General features: G+C 45.1%; 2 protein-coding genes across 2 annotated transcripts in view; both read left to right on the top strand.

Annotated features, from left to right (window-relative positions):
• Positions 1 to 22,141, top strand: lmf1 (lipase maturation factor 1; the record flags this gene model as incomplete). The annotated part of the gene is made up of 11 exons (XM_084456639.1): positions 1 to 220; positions 924 to 1,233; positions 1,814 to 1,824; positions 2,523 to 2,671; positions 9,082 to 9,147; positions 14,818 to 14,985; positions 15,549 to 15,729; positions 16,870 to 17,023; positions 17,270 to 17,453; positions 17,774 to 17,886; positions 21,703 to 22,141. The coding sequence occupies 11 exons, from the start codon at positions 1 to 3 to the stop codon at positions 21,881 to 21,883; spliced, it is 1,737 nt and encodes a 578-aa protein (XP_084312765.1). The 3' UTR covers positions 21,884 to 22,141.
• A 2,202-nt stretch (positions 22,142 to 24,343) lies between these two features.
• rab26 (RAB26, member RAS oncogene family) overlaps positions 24,344 to 26,380 on the top strand; it is a gene marked incomplete at both ends in the record, with an annotated part of 42,477 nt that continues 40,440 nt past the window's right edge. The window contains 2 exons of the mRNA XM_084455938.1: positions 24,344 to 24,505; positions 25,886 to 25,996. Of these exons, the coding sequence (XP_084312064.1) occupies positions 24,344 to 24,505; positions 25,886 to 25,996 (273 nt within the window). The remainder of the gene's footprint in view (positions 24,506 to 25,885; positions 25,997 to 26,380) is intronic.

Below are 26,380 nucleotides of genomic sequence, written 5' to 3'. Positions count from 1 at the left end.
ATGGCGACTAGCAGTGAGAGTTCCAAGTGCCAAGAGAACACTTTGAGAAAAAGACGCGTTGAGTCTTCGAAGACAGCGGCCAATATTACTGACAATGGTGCAAACGACGCAGAGGATACAGGCGAATGTGAAGATAAGAAAAAGGGAGCGGTTCCACTGCGAACTGGGACGTACTGGCTCACACGAATAGTGCTGCTTCGTTCAATTTCTTTCATATACTGTGAGTGTTATGACTATCCAGCAACCACTTTGTTAGGACCTACATTAAGTTACACTCTTAACAGTGCACTGGATATATAGTTTACCATGTTCGTTTATTTTACAGTAATCTGTAGCCTACATGGTATCAAAATGAAAAAGTAAAGTGAGACATATACCTACTTCATTTCATTTCATTTAATTTATTTCATTTCATTAAACCCTTTATTTAAACTTTAAAGTCGCACTGAAACGGACGTTTGAGATCATCTAACTTCCGTAGTTTGACGTATTTCCGACGCAAACAAGCTATGAGGGTGGGACATATGTTTAGAGGAATTTGATTGGAACATTGACAAGTGGATGGGTTTTAAGAACTTTAGACAGATTCGATAGAAGGATAGCGTTGATTGACGGGTGGATGTCGTGAGATTATTGGCCTAAAATATAAGTTACCTGTTGTCGTCACGTGACCTACCGTTTTCCAGGAAGTAAGAAATTATATACTTTGATATAAGATTACAACAAAAGTAGAATTTTGTAATTTTTTTGGCATACATCGTTGAATAGGTGAACACTATGACAAATTATGTGAACCAAAATGGGACAGAATGCTTTTTTCATTTCAGTGCGACTTTAAGTGGATATCCAACTCTTTAGAAGACTGTTTATAAACACCATATTTGCCTTCTTTCCCACCTCCCTCCTTCTCCCTTCTCCTGTAGTTGTTGCCTTCATAGTGGCCTACAACCAGAACAAGCAGCTGATTGGTCAGCGCGGTCTGATGCCCGCCAAAGACTACCTGAACAGCGTAAAGCGCTATGTGGGAGGCAAGATTGGCATGGCCGCCCTGGCATACACCCCCTCCATCCTCTGGCTCATGGACTGGGGCGCCATGGACGCCAACCTGGACGGCATCGCCCTGGTGGGCGTGGCGCTGTCGGGGTTCGTGCTGGCGACCGGCATGGCCAACATGGTCATCATGTTCACGCTGTGGGTGCTGTACCACTCACTGGTCAGTGTTGGACAGCTCTGGTGAGTGAGGAGGCGGGAGTATAGGTGCATATGTACTCTCTCTCTTACACACACACACACAAACACACACACACACACACACAGGCACACAGACTGTGCTTCAGGCTAAAAGAAGGATGTATGTTGCACTGACTCACTCAGGCTCAAAATCTGTTTTATCATTTCAAGATGTCAGGGATAGAGATCACACTGTACCGACTCTGATTGGATTACCATATTAGCCTCAACACTGGTATCCCACATCTCGATCAAAGTCATTTACTTGATAGAATTACGGCCAACTCATTTATCAACACAGTCTACAGGGACATGTCTTAACTCTCTCCAGCAGTTCTTAGGTTGAACTTCTGACACTTGCATGTCATCTGATAACGTTGTGGTTTTGAAGTAGTACAGTAGCCTTCTGTCTGCAAGGGCTTGGTGAGATATGTTTTTGGGGTTTCTGTAGTGAAGTTGGCCTGCACTTTAGAGAATAACTAATTTCTGTTAGAGATCACATGTGTACTATGAAGGACACTAATGATTTATGGAATCAAGTTACAGAAATGTTATTTTGTCCCTCTATTTCTCTGTCTTCCAGGTATTCCTTTGGTAAGTTCACCTGTAACTTTCTGTCAGATCTGAGCTCTCAGGCAATAACCGCCCCATTTCACCACAAACCCTCCAACCTCCACAAAATCACAATGGTTTGAACTTCATCCCCTCGCGCCAACAAACACGCATGCACACACACACACACACACACACACACTGTGGGTATAAATAGCTGGCTGGGCGTAGGTTTAGATAAGCAGCTGGACAGCAATCTTTCTTCTCTGATTGGTTAATGACACTCTGGAGTGGGAGGGGCCAGTCTGATGTCTGTGGTCAGGTTCTCTCTCTCTCTCTCTCTCTCTCTCTAGCCTCAGCCTTCTCTAAATCACATACAAGGCTAGCTAGGATTACAAAGGCTGTCTTTGTTTAGAGGAGAGGTGGTGTTTCTGAGGTGTGTGTGTGTGTGTGTGTGTGTGTGTGTGTGTGTGTGTGTGTGTGTGTGTGCGCGCGTGCGTGGGGGGGTGCATGTGTATTTAATGCTGCCAGCCAGTTAGCAGCTGCAGGGTCCCAGCAGCTGCAGAGTGGATGGAGCAGATGTTCATGCTGCTTCAACACCAGACACGTTCACGCGCGCGCACACACACACACACACACACACACACACACACACACACACACACACACACACACTTGCATGCATTGACTTTGATCCACTCCTTGTTTATTAATGACCCCCTCCTATCCCCATCCCCCAGGTTGGGAGAGCCAGTTGTTGGAGACTGGGTTCCTGGGGATCTTCCTGTGTCCAGTGTGGGGCTTGTCTCAGGTGCCCCCCCGCTGCCCACCCTCCCTCATCTCTGTTTGGACTTTCAGATGGCTCATAGTCCGCATCATGCTGGGCGCTGTGAGTAGTACACACACACACACACACACACACACAGGCAGACACACACACACACACACACACACACACAGGCAGACACACACACAGATAGACACACACACACACACACACACATAGGCATCTCCCAACACACACATTATAAATCCACAAATTATTTATTAACATTTAATGGGATTGAAATATATATCAGACAGATATTCTTGTCAGTATCACGGGTACAGAAATTCCCGTTTCCTCCACTCAGCCAAGCTGACCTTAGTGAGCGATATGGAACAGAAGCTTGCCAGCCTGCCTGGCTTTTCAGGCTCTCACACACACACACACACACACACACACACACACACACACACACACACACACACACACCACACACACCACACACACCACACACACACACACACACACACACACACACACACACACACACACACACACACACACACACACACACACACACACACACACACACACTTACCTGAGTTAAACTCCCAGATGCCCAGTATGAAGTATGGAAAAACACAGATGGAACTTTGAGCCATTTGTCATTTTCCATGTTTATATGAAAGTTTTTTTTTTTACCAGGTTTAGACACTTCCCCTTTGAAAAAAATGCCTTGGGCACTCTGGCTTGGACTGGAAAGGCTGAACCCAGTGGTTGGTCAGCCAGCTTCTCAGCTAGTCTATCGGCCAGCCTGTCAGCCGGCCGGTCAGTCAACTTGTCTAGCTGTTTGTGGTTTCCATAGTCAGGAGTACTGACGCTTATCTGTCTCTCTGCCGAAACATGGCGGCTGTTGCCACGATTCCAAACGTGTTTTTTTTATTAAGGCCCTAAAAGAAAGGAAGGGAGGATACACTACAAGTTCACCCACCCAGCCCTTACGCCAGCGATGGGATTGACGTTAAGTGCTTACAACTGCAAAACCCAGTAAGTAATTTCCGCAAGACATCCAGCCATGTCACTACGCTTATTAAAACCAGAAAAGCTCCTAAGGCCTAACCTATCACCACCAGTTTTGACAGGAGGGTATTAATGGGTTTTATTGTGGGTTAAGTTACAGTCCAAGCTGATGCTGTTTTCTGATAATTGAAAGCACACATACTGTAGGACTGAACTTTGGCTGGGGATTTCCATTTGTATGCAATCACCTCTGTTCTGTGAAGATCCTTCAAAGAGAAGATAACTAGAGGTTGTAGCTAGAGTGTGTGCGCGCATGTGTGTGTGTGTGTGTGTGTGTGTGTGTGTGTGTGCTCGTGTGTGTGTGTGTGTGTGTAACATGAAGTGTGTACGTAAGCGCCTCCTCTGCTTCTCAGCAGAAGCAGTCAGTATCAGAAGGTTGAAGCTGGTAGATCTGGCTGGCTAGCATGCTAATGGGGCCTGATGCAGAAAGCAGTGCCTGTGCTTAAACTGTGAAATATAATCACCGCCCCACAACAGAGCAATAACTCGTGTCTGGGTGTGATGGAGATCTCACCTGGCTAGCTACATGTACTGTACAGTAACTGGCACACACACACACACTGAAGCACTTTGGGCCTATAAACTCCGTCCAAAATATGGTTCAGAGATTGTTCATGACCAGTTGGAGAACCCTCTGAAAAAATCTTTTTGCGTTCTTTTTTATATTGCGTTAAATGGTTCTACTGTAGATAGAACATAATGAAATGGCAACTGAATTAGACACAGCTTACACTGGCCCAAAATATTCTGCAATCCATCTGATGTCATGTTCAGTATGGTAAGAAGAAGTGCACTTTCTGTAAGTTGAGGGATGAAGGTTTGATACGTTTTTGGTCACGGTTAACCAGAAAATAAACTCTGATACTGTACCACTTCCCGTACTTTGTTGGGAACTATTTCTCCCTCAGGCTGTCAGTTTGGACGGTCGCCATCCCTCCTTGTCATTTCTGGTTGTTGATCTGTTTAGAGATGGTGGCCTCAGGCCAGATTGGCCCGCGTTCTCCATTGTTTGAGACTTGTTGACAGGGTTGGGTTGGAGCTCAGCATAAACCCATCATTGTTCCTCAGTTTTTGTGAATCACTGACAGTGAGAGCTCGACGTACCATAAAATTTTGACACAGAATAAAAGCCTCAGTGTTGCTTGGGTAATGCAGTTGATTGCATCCTGTGGGGAAACATATTGTTCATGTTTCTAGGTGTCTGCTAGTGTTTATGGGCCTCCTGATTAGAATGTTGGCAGAACTGGTGGGATGTACCATTAGGCTTTTGGCAGGGGTCTTGGTGTTGGCCTGGGCCATGCCCTGGTTTTGGGTCTAAGCCAGGATGTGGGCCCTGGGCTTGGGTCTTGGGCAGTACCTTGGGCTGGGGCTGGTCTGGATTGGCCTTAGGTTTGGATCCAGGTCTGGGTCTAGGTCTGGGCAGGAACTGGTCTGGGCTGGGTCCACCTGAGTCTTGATCTAGGTCTAGGCTGGAGGGTCTCCTTACACCCAGCTCTCTTACGTACGTCTCACGACCTCCAAATCAGTACCCGCCCCCACACACACACACCCTCTCTGTGCCAGCCGTCCCACTTTTATTGTCGGAAGCTTGTATAAATCTCACCGTGGTTCTCCTAGACAGGAAATCGGGTGACTTGCTCAATGCCGTTTATACATTTTGACAAGACCCCAGTCCGGTCCAGTACCTGCAGGGCAGGAGCTGTGGCTGGAGCCCGGCTCAGATGTGTGGACCAGGTCCAGTTTCCGTGGAACAAAACACTGGAATGGTGTTTTTATTGAAGTCACATGGACGCACATGGCCAGGTTTTTATGATGGTGACCAATTGGCGAATGCAATGCTCACTCGCTATTTTTAAGCTTGTCTCGTTATTGCTAATAAGCACGCCTCCATTAGACCGGCAAACCTATTTGATATACTGTAAAATATAAGGGTTGTGTAATGCATGCAAGATATGCCGGAGGCTTATTATCTTATAAATTGTGAGTGTCAACATTTACACTCACTCCTACGGTAAGTAAGTCCATATTGTCAGCCATACTGTATTGACCTCTGTGGATTGAGAAGGTCCCATGTGTTGTGGTACGATTCCCACAATATCCCCATATGACCCACCACTAAAACACTATCAAAATAACTTTCCTAATGACATTGCATTAGGTCCACCAAGAGTCTATGGAAGGCTGTTCGTGCCAATAGACGGGAATATGCGATTGGAATGGATGAAGGCTAGTTAGAACCTCATGACTGAATTGGATTATGGTCATGTTCGGGCATGTTAACACCCAACACGTTATGACCATAAATCTGACATCCCCATAGCCTCAATTTAATGTAACGAAGTTTAGCAGTGTTATAGTGCATTCCTTGCCCCGTGACCAGCAGATGTGTCAATATTGACAAGGTGGTGTCTTCGGGAGAACATTAGGCCTTCGCTTATTTGGTCGCAAAACAGAATGATATTTTTTCGGGCAGATGCAGGGGCAGGCAACACTCCCAGTGTTGTAGGCCAAGGGCATCTCTTTACCGGGTTTCTGTCTGTGCTGCTGTAAGAGTCCTGTCCTTGCACTTACCAGGATCATAATGCTCTATATAACACATGGTGTGAGCATTTTCACGTTGGCGGAATCAAATTTCCAGTCCAAAAGAATAATTTCCCCACTTCTTGATCCGCCCCCTTGTCTTTCCGTTTCTCCTCCGTCCTGCCGTCCCTCCCTTCCCCACAATGGCACGCTAGTCTCTCTAAACCCCGCGGGGCACTCGCTGTTTCACCATGTGTACACGTAGGCAAACACGTATTTTGTGGAGCGTTAATTTCCAACCGCAGCCAATGCTCCAGGGGAATGTGGGAGATACGTGTTAGCCATGGTATACCATAGGCTTAACCTGGCTCTCAAGCGTGGGGCAGCATCCGGGGGCAGCCCTGAGTGGAGTTAGTGAGCCTCTATGGTAGAGGGATGGTAGCTAAGAGGCTACTGTAAGCTCTGATGTGAGTGATGCATAGAATGAAAGGCTTGGTTAGTATGAGGAGGTTGTGCCTTTGTTTCTACACATAACAGTGACATAAGGCCCAGACATACCAACCAGACATCAAAGAACTAGCGCAAATGAGGACAACTGCTGTGTCGCCTTGCGTCGCCTCCCGTTGCCTGTTTCAGGGCCGACAAGTTTAACTTGAACACACCAAGCGGACAGCAGCCATCAGCCGACAAGCGTGTACGTTTCTGCGCTGCAAACAATGAAGGGAATGTAGTTTAGATTTGATTGATACTATAGCCATAGTCATTCCCATCAACTCTCTCTCTTTCTCCCACCCCCCCGTCTCTCCCTCTCTCTTCCACTCCCATATTTCCCCCTCTCTTTCTCCCTCTCTTCCACTCCCATATTTCCCCCTCTCTTTCTCCCTCTCTCTTCCACTCCCATATTTCCCCCTCTCTTTCTCCCTCTCTGCTCTTTTCAAAGCTTCTTTTTATTTCCTAGAATGGTAGATTCAGTCGGGGCTGAAGTTAATCACTTCACAATCCACCTCTTCTCCTCTTCTGTCCTTCCTAATTTCTCTCCTCTTAATTCCATTCATCTGTTCATCTTTAATGTTGTTACACAACACAACAGTTAGATTCATACCCACCCCCCCACCCCCCTCTCTCTCCCTCTCTCTCTCTCCTCTCTCTTGGCCCACTGCTGAGGACGTTGAGTAATTGAGTCAGAGGGAAGGTGACTTGGTCGCTCCTCAAACGCAGAAACACAGCTGCGCTCTTGGGAGGCTTCTACGGTGACGCCTCTGCTCTCTGAGCTGGTGGTGGACATAGAGATAGAGAGCGTATGCCTCGGACTGCCAAACACCTGTTTTTGCGTATACAGTATGAGACCATATCTATTTGATGTTTTCCTGGACTAGACGTAGCAAGTACACAGCCCCTTAGGCCCCAACATTTAGACACACAGTACTGCCGGAACATAACACTGTGTCAAAATATTATCCAACATAGCTCCTGTGCAAGTAGATTAGATACTGTTGAATAGGTGAACAAATAAAAATAAAATAAAAAAAGAATTATACAACGGTTAGTTCTGGTTCTTGGTTCTGATTGGCTGGAAGCCGTGTTAAAATACTTTTTCTACAACGGAGAGTTTGGATACTTGATTCTGATTGGCTAGCAGCCGTGGTAAAATACTCTGTAACCCACGGCTGTGACCGCATAACAATTAGTATTAATGCGCCGCCAATCTCATTGTCGAGGCCATTGATAAAATCAAGCGGTAGGCTATGTTTTGCGTAGCAACCACTCACAGCAACCTCGCCTTTTTCGTATCCTATTACAATAACGCACTCATCAGTTCGACTCCAACACTTCCACACCCCTACCAGCAAAAACGAGTGCTCTGGAGAACTGTTTTAATAACTGCACCATGGCTGGAAATATTCAAATAAACGTGAACCACCCGAATTATGCCTTATGGCTTATGTGAACAAGGCCAACCCAAATAGGCGAGATAGCCTATGTTGCGTGGCAACCATTTAATTCAGAACTATAGCCTATCGCGGAAGGTTTTGTAAATATTATATAGGCCTATAATTGTGTTTTTTCAAAACAACTGAACATTCCATCCAATGCATCTGTTGCTTGGCAACGCTTTTGTTAGGGGAACTATTTTGCTCGGCGGAATTGAGGGAATGATACTTTGTTTTGAATAAATGTTAATATTTTATTAATTTTGCTGTGTGTTTATTTTCCACTAATAGCTGTAGTAACCGTTGTATAAAAACAATAAACCACTCGAGCCAGTGTGTTATAGTGATTTTATTACAGCTAGGGGGCGTTGTTAGGTACGACGTGAAGCGGAGTGCCTAAAACCCTCCTAGCTGTTATAAAATCACTATAACACACAGCCTCTCGTGGTTTATTGCTTAAGTAAACTCTAAGTGATCCAGTTACGTGGCCGCTAAGGTGGATGTGGAATTAAGCATAAATCCTGTTACTATGACAGATTGATGCTGTAAAGGTGGTGCTGTGTTGTTGTCTTTGTCAGGTGACATGACGGCTCTCATATAATTCCATGTACGATGGGATATAAGACACGAATACACGCCCTCGCAATCACACTCTCACACACAAACACAAAACCAAACACACCTTCACATAATTGCAGTGTGTAGACCCCAGGAAGAATAGCTGCTGCTATGCAAAACTAATGGGGATCTAAAATAAACAAACATAATCGCACACTCTCTTTAATGTATCCACACACACACACTCACATCACACTCTCTCTTGATCTAATGTGTATGCACACGCACGCACGCACACACACACACGCACACACACACACACACACACACACACACACACACACACACACACATACCCTCACACAATCACACACTCTCTCTTTGTAATGTATCCACACACACTTCAGCTAAGTGACTGACAGGTGTTCCTCCTCTCCTTTACAGGGTCTTATCAAAATCAGAGGAGACCGCTGCTGGACAGACCTCACCTGTATGGACTACCACTACGAGGTGTGTGTGTGTGTGTGTGTGTGTGTGTGTGTGCATGTGTGCGCACGTGTGTGTGTGTCCCAGGTCCGATCGCATGTTATGAGGTCTCGGACGCTGTGGGATTCAGCTGACCACATCATGTTGCCTCAATCAGCCCATTGTCTGTCTGCCTGTTACTGGTCGGATGCCACATCAGATGTTCAACTCCACGTTAGGCTTTGAAAGCACATTGCGCTCATCTGTAGGAGCATTCCTGTGACAAGCCCGTCTGAGAAGGTGCACACACACACACTATATGTCTTGCTTTTTAGTGTCTGTGCCTTCTAATGCATTGTGTCTGTCTGCCCGTCTGTGTGTGCATGCACGTCCCCAGGACTTTGTGCGCGAGTGCGTGCGCGTGTGTATGTGCCCAGTGCCCTCCTGTGCTGTTCACTGTGTCGTGCTCCCGAGTGCTCATCCTTATCCCGCCAGATAATCCTGATCAGTTACCTGCCGTCTCAAAGTACGTAGATTAATACACAGTCAGTCAGTCAGTCAGTCAGTCAGTCAGTCAGTCAGTCAGTCAGTCAGTCAGTCAGTCAGTCAGTCAGTCAGTCAGTCAATATACACAGTCAGTAAGTTGGTCAGACAGACAGACACAGTCATATAATATTCCTCTCAAAGTGATGTCTTAGCTGCAGGTATCTGAAAAAATCTATTTTCTCCAAGTTATAATCTTCTAAAAGTTGAGTAAAGCTATCTAATCCAGTCATTATTCTGCAATATGAGGTGATGCCTTTATCTACCCAGGCCTTAAATCTGCTATCTAGTCTAGCTGGTGTAAAATCTGTGTCATATGCCACCCAGCGTAGTATTCAAGTATTTCTTTCAAAGTTCGAGTCCGTGACTTTTTTATGCCAGATGTTTAAGGGGACTGAGGTCCAGCTGGGCTTTTTGTCTAAAAGATTATTCTGGAGTGCCTTCTCTCCTAGTATAGACTGGAGAGGTACATTTATTTGGTTCTGTTCCAAGTCTTTCCATCTAGCATCACATTCGGGATCACACCAACAGACAAGAAAGCGCAGCTGGGCCCTTCCATCTTCATCCTTGGGTAGTTGTCAGGGCCGGACTGGGTGAATATTTCATGCCGGGAAATGTAGCCCCAGTCAGGCCACGAACACCTTCAGTTTCGTTTTGTTGACGGGGGGGGGGTGCTGTGCGATTAGTTGAGGGGGGGGGCAGGCCATTCACCGCGGGCCAGGCCAGTTGGCGCGCCAGGCCACTGGGAAAATTCCCGGTGCTCCCGATGGCCAGTCCGCCCCTGGTAATTGTAATGTTTGGAATCTAATTCTTGGTTTCTGCTTTGCCCAAATAAAATTTTAAATCATTCTGTTCCACTCACTAAATTGTTTGGGATGTATTTCAACAGGCAGGGACTAGAAAAGAAAAAGCAGCCTGGGTAACACATTCATCTTGATGACATCTATTCGGTTATACATATTCATAGGCAATAAAAGCCATCTATCCAGATCTGATCTGATGTCCGCCGTCACGTTGAAATAATTATGTTCATAGATGGTTGATAGATCCTTAGGTATTTGCACCCCAAGATATTTAATCCTGTTATTTCCCCATTTAAATTTTTACATCCTATAAAAGTCTTGCTGCGGTTCATAATTAAAGGTAAGAGTCTGAGTCTTATGCAAGTTTAATTTATAACCTGAATATGACCCGAATTTGGTGAGCAGAGACAATAATTTGGGCACACTCGTATTGGGGTTGGTAAGAGTCATAAGGATGTCATCTGCGTATAAACAAGTCTTATAGTCTGTGTCACCTATCAATACACCAGTTATCTCTTTGTCCTCTCTGATAGCCTGCGCTAGCGGCTCGATAAACAGAGCGAAGAGCGTGGGACTAAGGGGGCACCCTTGTCGACAATGTCTTTGAAGAGATATTGTCTTAGACAAATTCCCATTTATTTTTATTCTGGCTGTGGGGGAGCAGTATAAGGATTTCAAACATCCAATTACCTGGTCGTTGAATCCGAAGTGTTGGAGAACCAGGTATAGATACTCCCAGCGAACTGAGTCGAAAGCCTTCTCGGCATCTAGACTAATAACTACAGATTCTGTGTTGCTCTTACTCATTACTCAACGAGGTGGAGAGTTCTCCTCACATTGTCCTGAGTTTGTCTGTTTATCACAAAGCCTGTTTGGTCAGTATCTATCAAGTCAGGAATAATATTTTCTAACCGTTTTGCCAATATTGATGCATATATTCTATAATCCATGTTTAAAATGGATATAGGTCTGTAAGAGCTGCATTCAGTCGTATCTTTCCCTGGTTTAGGAATTACAGAAATGATTGCATGTCTCCAGGACAATGGAGCTTCTCCACCTCTAAGAACATAATTAAAGCACATCTTTAATATTAGTATTATTATTTCCCTACAGGACTTATACCATTCTGATGTGTAGCCATCAGCGCCTGGCATTTTATTAATTTTCAATCTTGAGATAGCTTAATTTATTTTTCTTCTTCTGTTATCTCTTTCGTTATTTGTGTATTCTGTTCTGTCCCTATTGATGGTAAATCTAAAGATGTTAGAAATTCTGATATCTCAGTCGATTCAGCTGCCTGGGGCTGAGCATGTAGTTGTTTGTAATAAGTTTCAAAATAGTTTTGTATGTCTTCTAATTTGTCGTACACTAGCCTACCTCATTCTGGGGGCTTTTCACTTTATGTATAAATCTCTCTGCTTGCTGCTTGCGTATTCTCCATGCAAGTATTTTTTTTAGATTAAGGGCCATTTTCATACAAATTCTGCCTAATTTGTTTAGCTTTCCATTCTATCTGATTTTCATATAGATCGTTTAAAGTCTTTTTAGTTTCTCGGATCCGATTTAAAATATCTTTGTTGTGTTCCATATGTTTTTCCTCCAAAGATTTTAACTCTGCAATCAGATCTTTAATTCGTTTGTCTTTTTCCCTTCTCTTCTGTGCAGACCACATTATGAGTTTACCTCTAATAACAATCTTTGCAGCATCCCACAATATGCTAGGAGACACGGTGTCATTATCGTTGTGAATCATATAATCTTCAAATTCTTTCCTTATGTTTTCTAGATATTGAGAGTCCCTCAGAAGGTTAGTATTAAGTCCATGCAGACCACCTTTGACATCAGCTATAGGGTGCTGAATAGCAGGCTATTCTTGTACAAAAGTATGTATATTATTGAGTATCGTTGAGTATCAATACCACCCTGAAGACAGACGTGGTCTACAGTATAACCAAGAAACCCTCTTACAGTAAGTGGAGAGAATCTCAACAGGTTCTTTTTTTCAACTGTTTACTTTTATTTTTCTTAGGACTAGACATAATCTGTGGGAAACCATCTCTCCTGAGTCTGCTTGGCCTGGCTCTCTGCTCTGCTGCAGTCCACTCACCTACAAGAGTGGATTTCCCATCAGCAGAGAAAAGGGTTTTATTTTTATTTTAGTGTGGTGCTCAGGATCGGGCTTGAAGCCTTTATGTCATAGCTGTAGAAAAGTTAGATGTTTTTTTTTTATAGCCAGGCTGTTGAGAGTTAGGGTACCGTAAAGAGCTCTGGTTGAGAACAGTGTATGGAATGGTTGTAACTATCAGGGTTTGATTGATATGTCACATTGCCCCATGGAGGGTCAAACTGCCCCCTTTTTGTAGCTTTACCTCTGCTGTTTTCTTTTTTGGTCACTAAGCAACCTTGGCTTTCCGAATATTCTATTCAGGAACATTGAACTTGGTTTCATTGTCACAACTCTACAGGGATTAGAACATTAGATGCATTACAATTATATCTCTAGTTAGACCAGCTGACATGCTACAGCTGATTAGCATTAGCGGTATATTCTGGGCGTCCAATGTTCTGTTGGCATACAGTAAACTGTAGGATAGGATGTCACAGCTATATATAAGCCTAGAAACAAGCCTGGCATGGTTACCAATTTGTAGACCAGATTCTCTGATTTATGCTTCTTTCCTTCTTGTAAAGGCCCTACTTAGTGCAGCGTTAGAGCTTGACTTATGTGCTCTTTGTGATGTCTTTATTCACATTCAAGACTGTGTATTTGTGTCTTATTTTCTTGAACCTTTTTCCTCCCACTTGATGGAGTGTGCGAGGCGGTTCTCAACCCTTTCCTGACGTTCCCCTAGAACTTTTCTGAGTGTCGTTCCAACAGCACCATGCCCTGCCCCAGCTAGCTAGCAGGGAGTTACTAGCTCTCTTTAGCAACATAGCTTTGAGAATGAAAGCATACGTTTTAACGCGGAATCCAGGAGAGTTGTTGTTGATGCTCAGAGGCGTCTGTCGCTGCACTTCTGCAAACTGCCAGCCTGTTGCGGCAAGTCCGGATTTATGACTTTAATATAAATGTGAAATGGGACCCTGTTTATTCGAGTGCACTGGGATTATGGCAGAATGTGTATGTGAGGCAGGCGGTTTTGGTCATGTCCCAAGACCTCTTATACTATCTTCCACCCCCAACCTCTAGTCTGTCAACACCCCCAGGGGTGCTGTAGATTTACACAGCCTACACACACACACACACACACACACACACACACACACACACACACACACACACACACACACACACACACACACACACACACACACACACACACACACACCGGAAGCCACAGGCGCCAGGTGGGGCCTGACCCCCCCTTCCCTGACACACTGCTCCCTTTCAAACCTACGACAGGTCCGTCCAGCGCAGTGCATCCTGGGCTGGCTTTATGAAGTTGGTTGAGTTGGTGTGTAATGTTTAGGGACTTGGCTTGGGACTGTTGTGTTTTTGTTGCTGTGTGTTTGTTTGTTTGTGTGTCTGTGTATGTGTGCCTGTGTATGTGTGTGTGTGTGTGTGTGTGTGTGTGTGTGTCCTTGTTGCAGTGTTTTCTTTCCACATGCTGGGGGTGTGTTTGGCTATCTGAGGGTGCAGGCAAGGTGCCTGTGGTGGTACAGTCTACTGCATGAGGCCCAGGCTCCAGGCCCCAGCCCCCCCCCCCCCCCCCCACGCTCCCGGCCCCCCAGCACGGCTCTGAAAGAGCTCTCTGATAGAGGGGTGTGTAGGCAGAGTTACCTGGAGTCTAAATACAGCTCCGTCTTTACTTAACTTTGCCTTGGAAATGTACCCTTTAGGTGTGGTGGTCCTCAGACTGCAGTCCTTCCCATGCCTTACTGTAAACACCCCCAATATGGCACTCACCACTGTGTTCTTTATGATAAGATGGGCTGGCCATCTCTTTCTCTAAAGTGTAACTATCACTGGTATGTTTATTTTCAAAGCCATTACGGTAAACTTCTACCTTACATTTTGGACTGGAGCCTTGGCACCTACCAGACCCGATCAAATGATCGGCTTGTTCTCAGGGTTCCTCGAGTGCATTCGGAACTAGGAAGGGCTGCTGTTACCATGATGCTTCTTATACTTTCAATACCTTACAACAGACTCTAAAGCTTGAGGTTTAAATCCATGGCTCTAGACCTATGTACTTCGACCTGTAACTGCTTTTAATTATTATTATTATTATTTTGGATTGCATTTGTTTTGTTGATATTTGTGTCTTGTCATCACTGTAAATGAGGGAAACCTCAGTGCTTCACAAGTATAAATAAAGGTCTGAAATTAAATGAAATCCCCTCCCTCCTCGCTCCCCCCTCCCTCCAGACCCAGCCGCTCCCTAACCCCATGTCCTACTACATGCACCACTCGCCATGGTGGTTCCATCGCTTCGAGACGCTGTCCAACCACGCCATCGAGCTCCTGGCGCCGTTCCTCACCTTCCTGGGACGCAGGATGTGCATGGTCAACGGAGTGCTGCAGATCCTCTTCCAGGTCAGCGGCCCAGGCCCTGCTTTCCTTTGCTCCGTCCCTCTCCCTCTGTCCCATCCGACAAGATTGATGAGTTCCGCCTCGTCTGCCTGGTCTTTGAGTTTTCCTGTGCCTGGTCTCAAATAGGCGCCGTGCTAAGCGCGGCCATGAAGGGCAACACCGAACTCTTCCTGTCCATGAGGGTTGAATGCCTGAAACTCCTTCGCTTCAGCTTTCTTATTTGGCGGGATAAACTGATCTCTGACATTCCTTTGGGAAATGTGGGCGGGAGGTAATCAAAATAAGACGGGGCCTGCATGTGCATCGCGCACAACAGCCAATGGCTGTTCAAGAGGTGATTTGACATGCAGCTGAGAGGGCACTTGGAACATTTCTTAAAAAAACAGGAAATCGAGTGCTTATCGCCAGTCTGCCAATGATTAGGCTGCCACATGCCATAGTGGCACGCATGCCTTAGGTTGTCTACCCCTGGCCTAGTGCGTAACACAGCTGATGCAAGATATAATTGCGTAATTGGCGTGATCTCTTGTCTCTCTCTTTTGTCTCCCTCGTTCTCCCTCGGTCAGGTGACTCTGATAGTGAGCGGGAACCTTAGTTTCCTCAACTGGCTGACCATCGTTCCCAGTCTGGCCTGTTTCGATGATGCGTCGCTCGGCTTCCTGTTTCACTCAGACCGTGGGGCGAAACAGAAAGTGCTGGAGCTGCAGGCTGAGGAGGCCAGGGGAAGCAGCCCCCAACCCAGCAGAGGTACACACACACACACACACACACACACACATACACACGCACACACACACACATACTCTCTCACTCTCTCTCTCTCTCTCTCTCTCTCTCTCTCTCTCTCTCTCTCTCTCTCTCTCTCTCTCTCTTCTCTCTCTCACACACACACACACACACACTTTCTCTCTCTCTCTCTCTCTCACACACACACACACTCACGCGCTCTGTGTCTCACACACACACACTCATGCGCTCTCTCTCACACACACACTCGCACTTGCGCGCACACACACACACACACACACACACACGCACTTGCACTCACACACACATACGCACACTCTCTCACACGCACACACACATGCAGAAATGTACGTGCGCTTGCACACACACAGACACACACGCGCACAAGCACGCGCACACACACACACACACACAAAGGGATTAGCACTTGGACAGCTGAGGAATGAAAGACAGGAGGAGGAGAGGGAGAGAGAGAGGGAGAGGGAGGGAGAGAACGGAAGGGAGGGAGAGAGAGTGGGAGGGAGGGAGAGAGAGAAAAGGAGGGAGAGAGGGAGAAGCAGACAGGTGGAGAGTGTGTGTATGAGCCAAGTTGGCATGTTAACGTGTCGAATATTATTGAATGTGAGAGCGAACGAACATATTATATAGTTCTTGGTTTACGGCAAACGTGGTAAAACCAGGAATATGCTTCTCTAATAGGCCTCCTTGGACTCAGTAATGGTGGGCTGACTCATATGTAACCGAAGTGGGGTTTAAACTCTTCTGCTACCTGCACCATGTGTGTTTTTGTAGTCATTTCACTAGACTGTAAAAATCCACATTTAAGTGAAACAGCAGGTAGAATATAATGGTGATGGATGGGTGTGTGTGTGTGCGCGTGTGTGTGTGTGTGAGTGTGTGTGTGTGTGTGTGTGTGTGCGCGCGCGTGTGTGCGTGTGTGTGTGTGCGTGCGTGTTTTAGGGATTTAGAACAGTCTGCTCCTCCATTTGTCAACGGCAAACGCCCCATGACCTCATAGGCTGAGACCTCTAGGCTGACAGAAGCCAAGATACTTCAATAACATACACACACACACACACACACACACACGCACACACACGCGCACACACATATCTCCATATCTTTTCCCGTTCGCCACAGGTATGCTGATCAGGCGGGTGGTGAACGTGTCTCTGGGCGTTCTGATTGGCTACCTGAGCATTCCTGTGGTGATGAACCTACTGAGTTCCAAACAGGTGATGAACACGTCGTTTGACCCCCTCCGCATCGTCAACACATACGGAGCCTTCGGCAGGTGGGGACCATACACCTTCACCCTCCTCCCCTCCCTCACTCATATCCTCATTTCTCCCTCTTTAAATCGCTGTGTCTGATTGTCTAAGTCAGCTATCTTCTTTGTACATCTTCCTCTCTCTCAATTCAATTAAATTTAAATTCAAGGGGCTTTATTGGCATGGGAAACATACGTTTACAGTGCCAAAGCAATTGTGAAATAAAATGAATTCATAAAAAGTCAGTCTCTCTCTCTCTCTCCCTGCAGTATCACTAAGGAGCGTACGGAGGTGATTCTGCAGGGCACCGCCAGCGTGGACCCGTCGGACCCCGGGGCGGTCTGGGAGGAGTACCAGTTCCTGTGTAAGCCCGGCGACCCACAGAGGCGGCCCTGTCTGATCTCGCCCTACCACTACCGGCTGGACTGGCTCATGTGGTTCGCTGCCTTTCAGGTAAACGTTCCACCAAGATGCTTTCAAAAAAAGCATGGCTAACTTAAAGGTGACACCTGGCGAATGGGTTTGAAAGCACAATATGGACATAAAGTTCAACCAGTGTTTTTTCGAGTGGATTTGTGTTTTGTGTTTTTTGAGTTAGCACCATACAATATCATGTCATTAGTATCCACTAGGGGGCGGTAGTCCCTCAACTAATTTCTCTGCAGTTCTGATTTTCTCTTTCTCTCACCCACGCCTTCCCTCCCTCCCTCTCTCCTTCTCTCCCTCCCTCTCTTCTCCCCCCCCCCCCCTCTCCCTCCCTCTCTCTCTCTCAGACCTATGAACAGAGTGAGTGGGTGATCCACATCGCAGGCAGACTGTTGGCCAATGACACCTCAGTCCTCTCCCTGCTGGAATACAACCCCTTCCAGGGCAGAGAAAACCCCAGGTACAACGCCTGCTGACCGTCTCTCCCTCTCTCCTTTCTCTCCGTCCTCTCTGCTTTCTCTCCATCCTCTCCTCCCCTTTCTCTCAGTCCTTGTTGTTGTTGTTCTTTTTTATGCTTATTCCTACTATGCATATTCTGTATCTGCATTTCCAACCTTGCTGTAATCTATCTATCTATCTATGGTAACACTTTATTTTAGGGGGTCGAAATTACCTAGTAATTTCCAAGTAATAAGGTGGTAATTAGCAAGTAATTTCTTAGAAACTAGGTTGAAATTACCTAGTAATTTCCTAATAAGGTGCTAATTATCACGTTTTCTTTTTAAAATAAGGTGGTAATATACTAGTAATAAGGTGGTATTTTATCAAGTAATTTAATATAAATAAGGTGACAGTATGCAGCAGTAATGTAAAAGTAATTAGGTGATACAACTCCTTGTAAAGTGGAGAGAATTATCATAAGTTAATTTGTAATAAAGTGATTGTTTCTTAGTAATTTCTCAGGAACAGTCCCCTAAAATAAAGTGTGTTCCTAATGCTGCGTTCACACCGGGCGCGGCGAGAAAATTTGCGCGATCCAATGGTTTGCCGCGCGAATCCGCCGCAGAAAGTTAAAAAAATTGAACTTTTGCAAATGTCGCTGTGCGACGAATCCTGGCTGCCGCGCCACCGGGTTCGCCTGATTCGTGCCCCCCATGCCGCCCGCCGCCCAGTTTATGCGAATTGTATTGACTTTCTATGTAAACTCGCCGCGCGGCCGGAAAAATTTGCGCCCGGTGTGAACACAGCATAATGCGTAATTTCCAAGTACTTTCTGGATCTCTCAAAGGCCTTTGATACCATCGACTTTAATATGTTACTGATGAAACTGCACCATTATGGTATCAGAGGAGTGTCTCTTAATTGGCTCAGTAGCTATCTACATGATAGACAACAGTATGTTGACATAAATAATCACAAATCTCAAAAACTGGACATCAAATATGGGGTCCCGCAAGTTTCAATTTTGGGGCTCTTGCTGTTCATCCTCTATATCAACGATTTTGTTAATTCATCCAAATTACTATATAAAGTTATATTTCTTGATGATACAAACCTGTTTTTGTCTCACAATAACTCATATGAGCTTCAAGATCTACTTAATTCTGAACTGCTGAAAGTAAATACATGGTTCAAATGCAACAAACTATCGCTTCATCGCTTCATCGCTTCAAACATCAGCAAGACTAACTTTATTATATTTCACTCCAACAAAAAAGCGGTTGATCATATCAGTCTCAAGATGGATGGAAAGGAGTTAACAAGGGTAAATTCCACAAATTTTTGGGGGATCCACATAGATGAGTCACTTAACTTCAAATGTCATAATGAATATCTGTTGACTAAACTGTCTAAATATGTTGGCTTATTTTTTAAATTACGATATTTTCTTCCCTTATCTGCTCTTCTTATCTTATATACAACTATATTTGATCCACATATAAACTATTGTAATATCATATGGTGCAATACTTTCCCCAGTCACCTCAAAAAACTAGAAAGCTTGGAAAAGAAAATTATAAGAGCCATATCCTGGTCGGGCTTTAACACTCCTACACGTCCCCTGTTCCATCACTATGACCTCCTGAGACTTGCTGATTTCAATTTTCACCAAAATGCTTCCATTATGTACCAAGCTCTTTATAATCTGAACCCTAGACTCTCTAAGCTTATTCCAGTCAGCTCTCCCATGCATACATACAACACCAGAAACACATACCTTATCTTTGGAAAGAAAAGACGTTTAAAATGCACTAGCTTAACTATTACAACCAGGGGCCCACAGATCTGGAATGAGCTTGATGAGAGTCTGAAAATGGCACAAACTGTCTCCACCTTTAAGAAGAAACTGAAAGTAAAACTGCTCAACTCATACATACTGTATAGCACTCTACTGATCTGGGATTGTTGGTTGATTGTACTGTGTGTTCTATGTCGTTTACTGTGTGCTCTATGTTGTTTATTGTATGTCTTGTATTGTTTATATGTAGGTATTGTATTATGTTGTATTATGTTATATATATATATGAAGTATTGTTTATTGTAGGTATTGTATTGTATTATGTTGTATTATGTTATGTTGTATGTATTGTATTATGTTGTTTGTTATATGTTATTCATTTTTTGTCCTATTAAGATGAAAACCTTCCTGCTCAGGCTCCTGCTATAAGCTTTAAATAGCTTCTTGGGAGACCTGGCACTCACACAACTGCAAACTTCTTTAGGAAGTTGATGATCCAAATGTTGATACGTACTGTGTGTGTGCGAATATATTTGATTTGATTAGAAATTTGATTTGATAACGCTACCACCATCATGCTTCATTGATTAGGTGGTATGCTTTGGATCATGAGCAGTTCCTTTCCTTCTCCATACTCTTCTTATCCCATCATTCTGGTACAAAGTTGATCTTTGTCTCATTTGTCCATAGGATGTTGTTCCAGAACTATACAGTTTTTTTTTTAACGTTTTTATTTTTTATTTTTAGATGTGTTGTGTTTTGGCAAAATCTAATTTTACTCTGATGTCTTCTCTTGATTGCTGACTTTGACACAGATACGCCTACCTCCTGGGGTGTGTTCTTGATCTGGCCAGCTGTTGTGAAAGGGTCCTTCTTCACCAGGGAAATAATTATTCTGTTATCCACCACAGTCGTTTTTCGTGGTCTTCCAGATCTTTTGGTGTTGCTGAGCTCACTAGTGCGTTCTTTCTTTTTAAGGATGTACCAAACAATTGATTTGGCCACACCTAATGTTTTTGCTCTCTCTGATGGGTTTGTTTTAATTTTTCAGCCTAATGATGGCTTGCTTCACTGATAGTGACAGCTCTTTGGATTTCATATTGAGAGTTGACAGCAACAAATTCCAAATGCAAGTACCACACTTGAAATTAACTCTAGAATTTTGATCTTCTCCTTGTAAATGAAATGCACTGTTCATCTGATTTGGATGAAAATACCCTCAAACTAAAGCTGAAAGTCTGCACTTAAAGGACATCTTGATTGTTCCATCCATCCATCCATCCATCCATCCATCCATCCATCCATCCCATCCATCCCATCCATCCCATCCATCTGTCATATCTATCCACTCATTTAATCAGGAAGTACTACTAAAGCATTATGGAACGAGAAGCCGTGGGATGTCCGTCAATATTTCAAAAAGAAAGACAATACGAACTTTAAAATGTATTTTTAATGGAACTATTTGTTAATCATTTGCAGATACTTCCGCTGAAAAAGGGAACGTTGCCAGGCAACGACAATGCTACAGCACATCTTTGTAAACATTGATCGGACACTGCCACGGCTACTAATAAGAGGTGGATTGATATTAAAGATGCGCGAACATTCCATTTTAGCGTGGGGATATCGTGGTTATCGCCATGGCTGGAATGCAAACTGACCAATAGAGACAATGGACCGGATCTATACCGTTGTATAATGTACAATGATCCTCCCTCTTAATCACCTATTGTATTTTTAGATTGCTATTCTTGCACTTTGCCTTCAGCACTAGATTATGCTCTTAGTGACTTGTTTTACATAGGAGATACACTTGTGAGTTCTGGCAAGTAGTAGTACAGTGGCTTTTCCTACGTTAAATGCAATTTTTGTTTGTCGCTTTGGATAAAAGTGTCTGCTAAATGACTGTAATGTAATCTATCTCTCTATCTCTCTATCTCTCTCTCTCTCTCCTGTTTTGAATACTGTAGCATACAGTAAGTGTTTAGACATTCACCTGGTCTTCGCTAATCCCCCCCCCTCCTTCTATCCCAGGTGGGTGAGAGGAGAACACTTCAGGTACAAGTTCAGCCAGCCGGGCAGCGCCAGTGCCGCCCAGGGGAAGTGGTGGCTGAGGAAACGGATCGGGCCCTACTTCCCCCCGGTCAACCTGGAAGGACTCCTCAAGTACTTCCAGTCCAGGAACTGGCCTCACCCACACATACCCACCCAGTGACCTCTCTACCGTGGCCTATAACCACCTTGACCCTCAGCCTTATAATATACACCCACAATTTGACATGGTCACCTACAGTAACGTATCTATACCTGAACCAGAACCAAGACTGTTATGATACAACCGGTGCCTCTTCAAGTTAAAAGCTTTATTTGTCGCATACATCGTCATACTAGTACAATGTACAGTGAAATGTTTTTTCTACTAGTTCCTAACTGTGCTCAACAGCATGATAATAAAAGCTCTATTTTGATTTTATAGTGTGTGTGTGGGGGTGTTTAATTAGTGATGGCAGTGTATGTCATCTTGCAGGTGTGTGTGTGTGTGTGTGTGTGTGTGAGTGCGTGCGTGCATGTGTTCACGCAGGCATCTGTGCTGTTTACAGATTGGTGAAGGAACCAGGCCAGGTCCAGCCTGGCTTATGTGCGTGGCTGGCTTGTTTCTGTTCAGCACTGGTAGGATGGAAGCTAGTCATGCCACTGAAATAGCTGTGAATTGAAATTACATGAAATAATGTCTGATAAATTAAGATAGGTCTTGTCGCCTGGACACATCAGTTCCAAAACGTAAACAACAGTGTTTGTTTAGCTACATATAGACTAGAGGAGTTTCGTTCAGCATAGACGGTAATCTCTGAGAATGTCCCTCGTGGGAGTCCAATGCTCTGACCACTACTCTACTTGTGGAATTTAGGTAAGGGATAAAAAGGTTTGAGTGAAAGGATAAACGTGTGGAGGTTTGGGGTATAGTCCTAGTCCCATGAAATCATCCCCACTGGGTCTTGAACCCCGGTCTCCCGGGTGGGAGTCCAATGCTCTGACCACTACTCTACTTGTGCAGTGGAGATTGACAGGTTGGTTTTGGTGTCCTTCTTCGAGTCCCTAGTGTGGGTTGGGGTTAGAATAAGGGTTGGGGTTGGGACAGGATCTGACCTATAAGGCAAGGGGTAAAGGTTGGAGTGAAAGGATGAACATGTGGAGGTTTGGGGTATAGTCCCATAAAATCATCCCCACCGGGTCCAGTCTCCCAGGTGGGAGTCCAATGCTCTGACTACTCTACTTGATCAGTGGAGATTGGCGGGTTGATTTTGGTGTGGTGCCAACAGAGATGCAGGCCAACATTGTCAGGAGCAACGGAGGGAGGGAGTGATAACCCGACAAATGCTAGCTGGCCAGCCACGCTCAAAAAGATCCCTGTGGAGCACTGGTCCTCGCATTTCACAATGCATCTCTCTCAGCAATAAATCATTTTAATTGTTCCCTGCCCATTAGAAGTACCCTTTCTTGCTATTACAGAATCCAGGCACAACGTTTACTTTACATCAACAACTCTGTGGGACAGGAAACCCTGAGGACTGTACTTCAGGCACCAGCCAAAACAGTAAGCAAGGAGCACGTTTCACCTTGACATCTCATTAGTGAATCACACGTACGTCACAGAGAATGTTCAGCAGACATGGTCCTATCCAGCCTAATTGAAGGTGACATTTTGCAGATTGACTCCATCTTAGAGACATTTTCAAGTCCACAATCACACATAGATTACATTTCGTTTTCCTCTGAACGAAAAGTAGTGATATACAGTTGCTCTGTAGGTGGTTAGGAGAGTACAGTATGTGCCTGTATAATGTGTGTGACTCACACCTGGAGCGGATAGGCTACAGTGCTGGAGCTTATATAAAACACTTGAGTGTTGGTCACTGTGGTTTAAATGTGTCTCAGTGAAGTCACAAGCAGGACAATTACTCAGGAGAGGAGTGAGTCACATCCCAGCAGGCCAACTGGACTCCATTGTGATTTGATATGATCTTTTTTTTTATTATTTATTTATACTTTCGCCTATATTCAAATAGGCCTTAGACACAGAGTTGTGCAATTGCTCTGCCTTATACACAGAGTTATGCAACATTTTTGTAACGTAGGCAAAATGTAGTTTTGATACAACTGTTCTACAACAAACAACGATAGAGTTCCTTTCGGTCACATATCAAACTACGTGTATTGATGTAGTCCTGTCGTAGATCAATAACATCGCACTGCACCTTTAAACGCACCAAGTTGTGGAAGGATGCTCTACTTCGCTGCGCGAAATGCTGCTCTGTAACGCCTCAATTCCACCATTTACGATTTGTACGATAATAGGTGCGAACTGAGAGGGAGAGCGGGAGAGAGAGAGAGGGAGTGTTGTTTTTTCTTTGCAACTGCACAGTTGGACTGGTGCGCTGAGCTCCATCAAGGAAAGCAGCTGGTTCACAGGTGCGCGGTTAGAATTCAAGCTTCAGCTGTTCCATTGGAACGGCGAATGGACATATAGGCTACCTGTCATGATTTTGACACAGGTGAAAAGTTATTTTCATTGACGGTCAAGTAAAATACTCGGATATTATCAAGTCCCAGGTCAGTGGATGTATACAACTTAATCAAGTAATACCCTATAGGCTAATTCGATAAAAAGTGAAGAATGTCTAGGAAAAAGTCGACTAAACGCAAAGGGAGCACCGCGTCGACAAACAGCGTCAGTAGCGGGAGAAGTGGAAAGGGGATCGCGACTCCTGCCAACGGGCTCATCTACCCCAGCCGCACGTCCATCAGCAGCGGGGAGTTTTATGATGTCGCTTTCAAGGTAAGACTCGGGCGACACCAAAAAGAATACATGAATAGACTACCGTAACGTGCTCCATGTTCAACATTAGTTGCCCTTATTCGCTGTTTTAAACGTTTGACAAAAGGGATAAAAAATGACAGTGAACACCTTATCCACAGACTTCCAAAAACACCTGTAGCACACAGGAGAATTGACTTTCTGCTCAAACTAGTCAGTGCCAGCTGAGTCAACAATATGGCACAACCATGTACGCACGTCTGCCAACGCAGCACAGGCGACACGTGCACAGGGCAAATTGTGTCAGGCCATTCCTCACCTAATTTAACCGTAACAGTTCCCGTTTCCTACCTCTGATCTTTGGGAACCCAAACATGTAGCCAGGTATCATCGGTCTAGTCACAGACAGGGCTAATCTACTACACAATACTGGTCAGTGACCATATGGGAAGCTCAGGGGAGACTAACTAACCCCTCCTCCAGGTCAGATAGACCCTCTGCCTCCCCTACCTTCCTACCTCCCCCCGGGTCTCACAGGACCCTGCGGTCTGTGAGTGGTGAGTACTCTGTGTCTATATCGGTTTGTTACTAACCCTATCTCTAAACACTGTAGCTGTGTTTACCATCCTGTGAACTCCTGTGAAAATGTGAATTAATGTGCTCCCTTGAGATGTAGCTTCCAGAGCCTGCCTGCCTCCCACACACCTCATGTACACAGACACAGATAATGTGTATGTTCACGCACGCACGCACGCACGCACGCACACACACACACACACACACACACACACACGCACAGATGTATACGTTCACAGACATACACTCACATACACACACACCCACACAGAAACAGAGATGTATACGTTCACAGACACACACACACACACACATACACACAAACACACACAGAAACAGATGTATACGTTCACAGACACACACTCATACATACACTTACACACGCACACACACAGAATTATATACGTTCAGACACACTCTTGACAGTTGTCTTGTTTAACTACGTGTTCTGACAGTGAGTCTGACGGTAAGAAGAGAGGAGGCGCGGCGAAAAGGAGAGAGGGAGAGAAGACACGTGGTGAGGAGATGAGAGGAGAGACGTGGTGAGGGTGAGGAGAGGAGAGACGTGGTGAGGAGAGGAGAGGTGACGGAGGGAGGGGCGGGGGAGAGAGAGGGGTCCTCCCTGCCAGCATGAGGAGGGTTAGAGAGATAAGGATTGGGGTCTGTGTGGTGATTCCTCAGATGACGAGGAAGACATACGTATGTCCCTGCCTTTACCTGCCTGTCTTTTCATGGCCCTCCCTATCTATATGTCCGCCTCCCTCTCTCTCTCTTTCTCTCCTCCCCCCATTCTCTGGATGTATGATGTGTTTCTCTGTTCTGTAGGTGATGCTGGTTGGAGACTCTGGTGTAGGGAAGACCTGTCTGCTGGTTCGCTTCAAAGACGGAGCCTTCCTAGCTGGTAGCTTCATCTCCACCGTGGGCATCGACTTCCGGGTGAGTACACACACACACACACACACACATGCACACACACAAACACACACACACCATATTAGGTGTAATTGCCACCCCCCGTCTCCCTCGGTAAAATATACTGTGGCCATTAAAAGTTATGTTTTTATGGATTGGCTAATCATTTTTTACAGCAAACTGCAAGGCCATTACTGGTGATAGCATCCTAGGGCAAATATACTGGAGCAGGGGGCAGTTAAAAGGAGAAACACATTGTAGCTGGCTGGGATGTGGGCAGAGTTAGTGACCCAGTAGGTACCATTCAGCCCTTCCCACCATGGCAATGCAGTATAAAAACCATAAAGTCAGTCAACGTTGACCAATCAGTCCCCTTTAGCAGGTGTGTGATAAAGCCTGCCCGGCAGG

This window comes from Borostomias antarcticus (genome assembly GCF_949987555.1).
Source record: "Borostomias antarcticus genome assembly, chromosome: 22".
Taxonomy (NCBI): Eukaryota; Metazoa; Chordata; class Actinopteri; order Stomiiformes; family Stomiidae; genus Borostomias; species Borostomias antarcticus.
The sequence above is the reverse complement of the archived record's forward strand: the minus strand, read 5'-3'. Positions and strand labels throughout refer to the sequence as shown.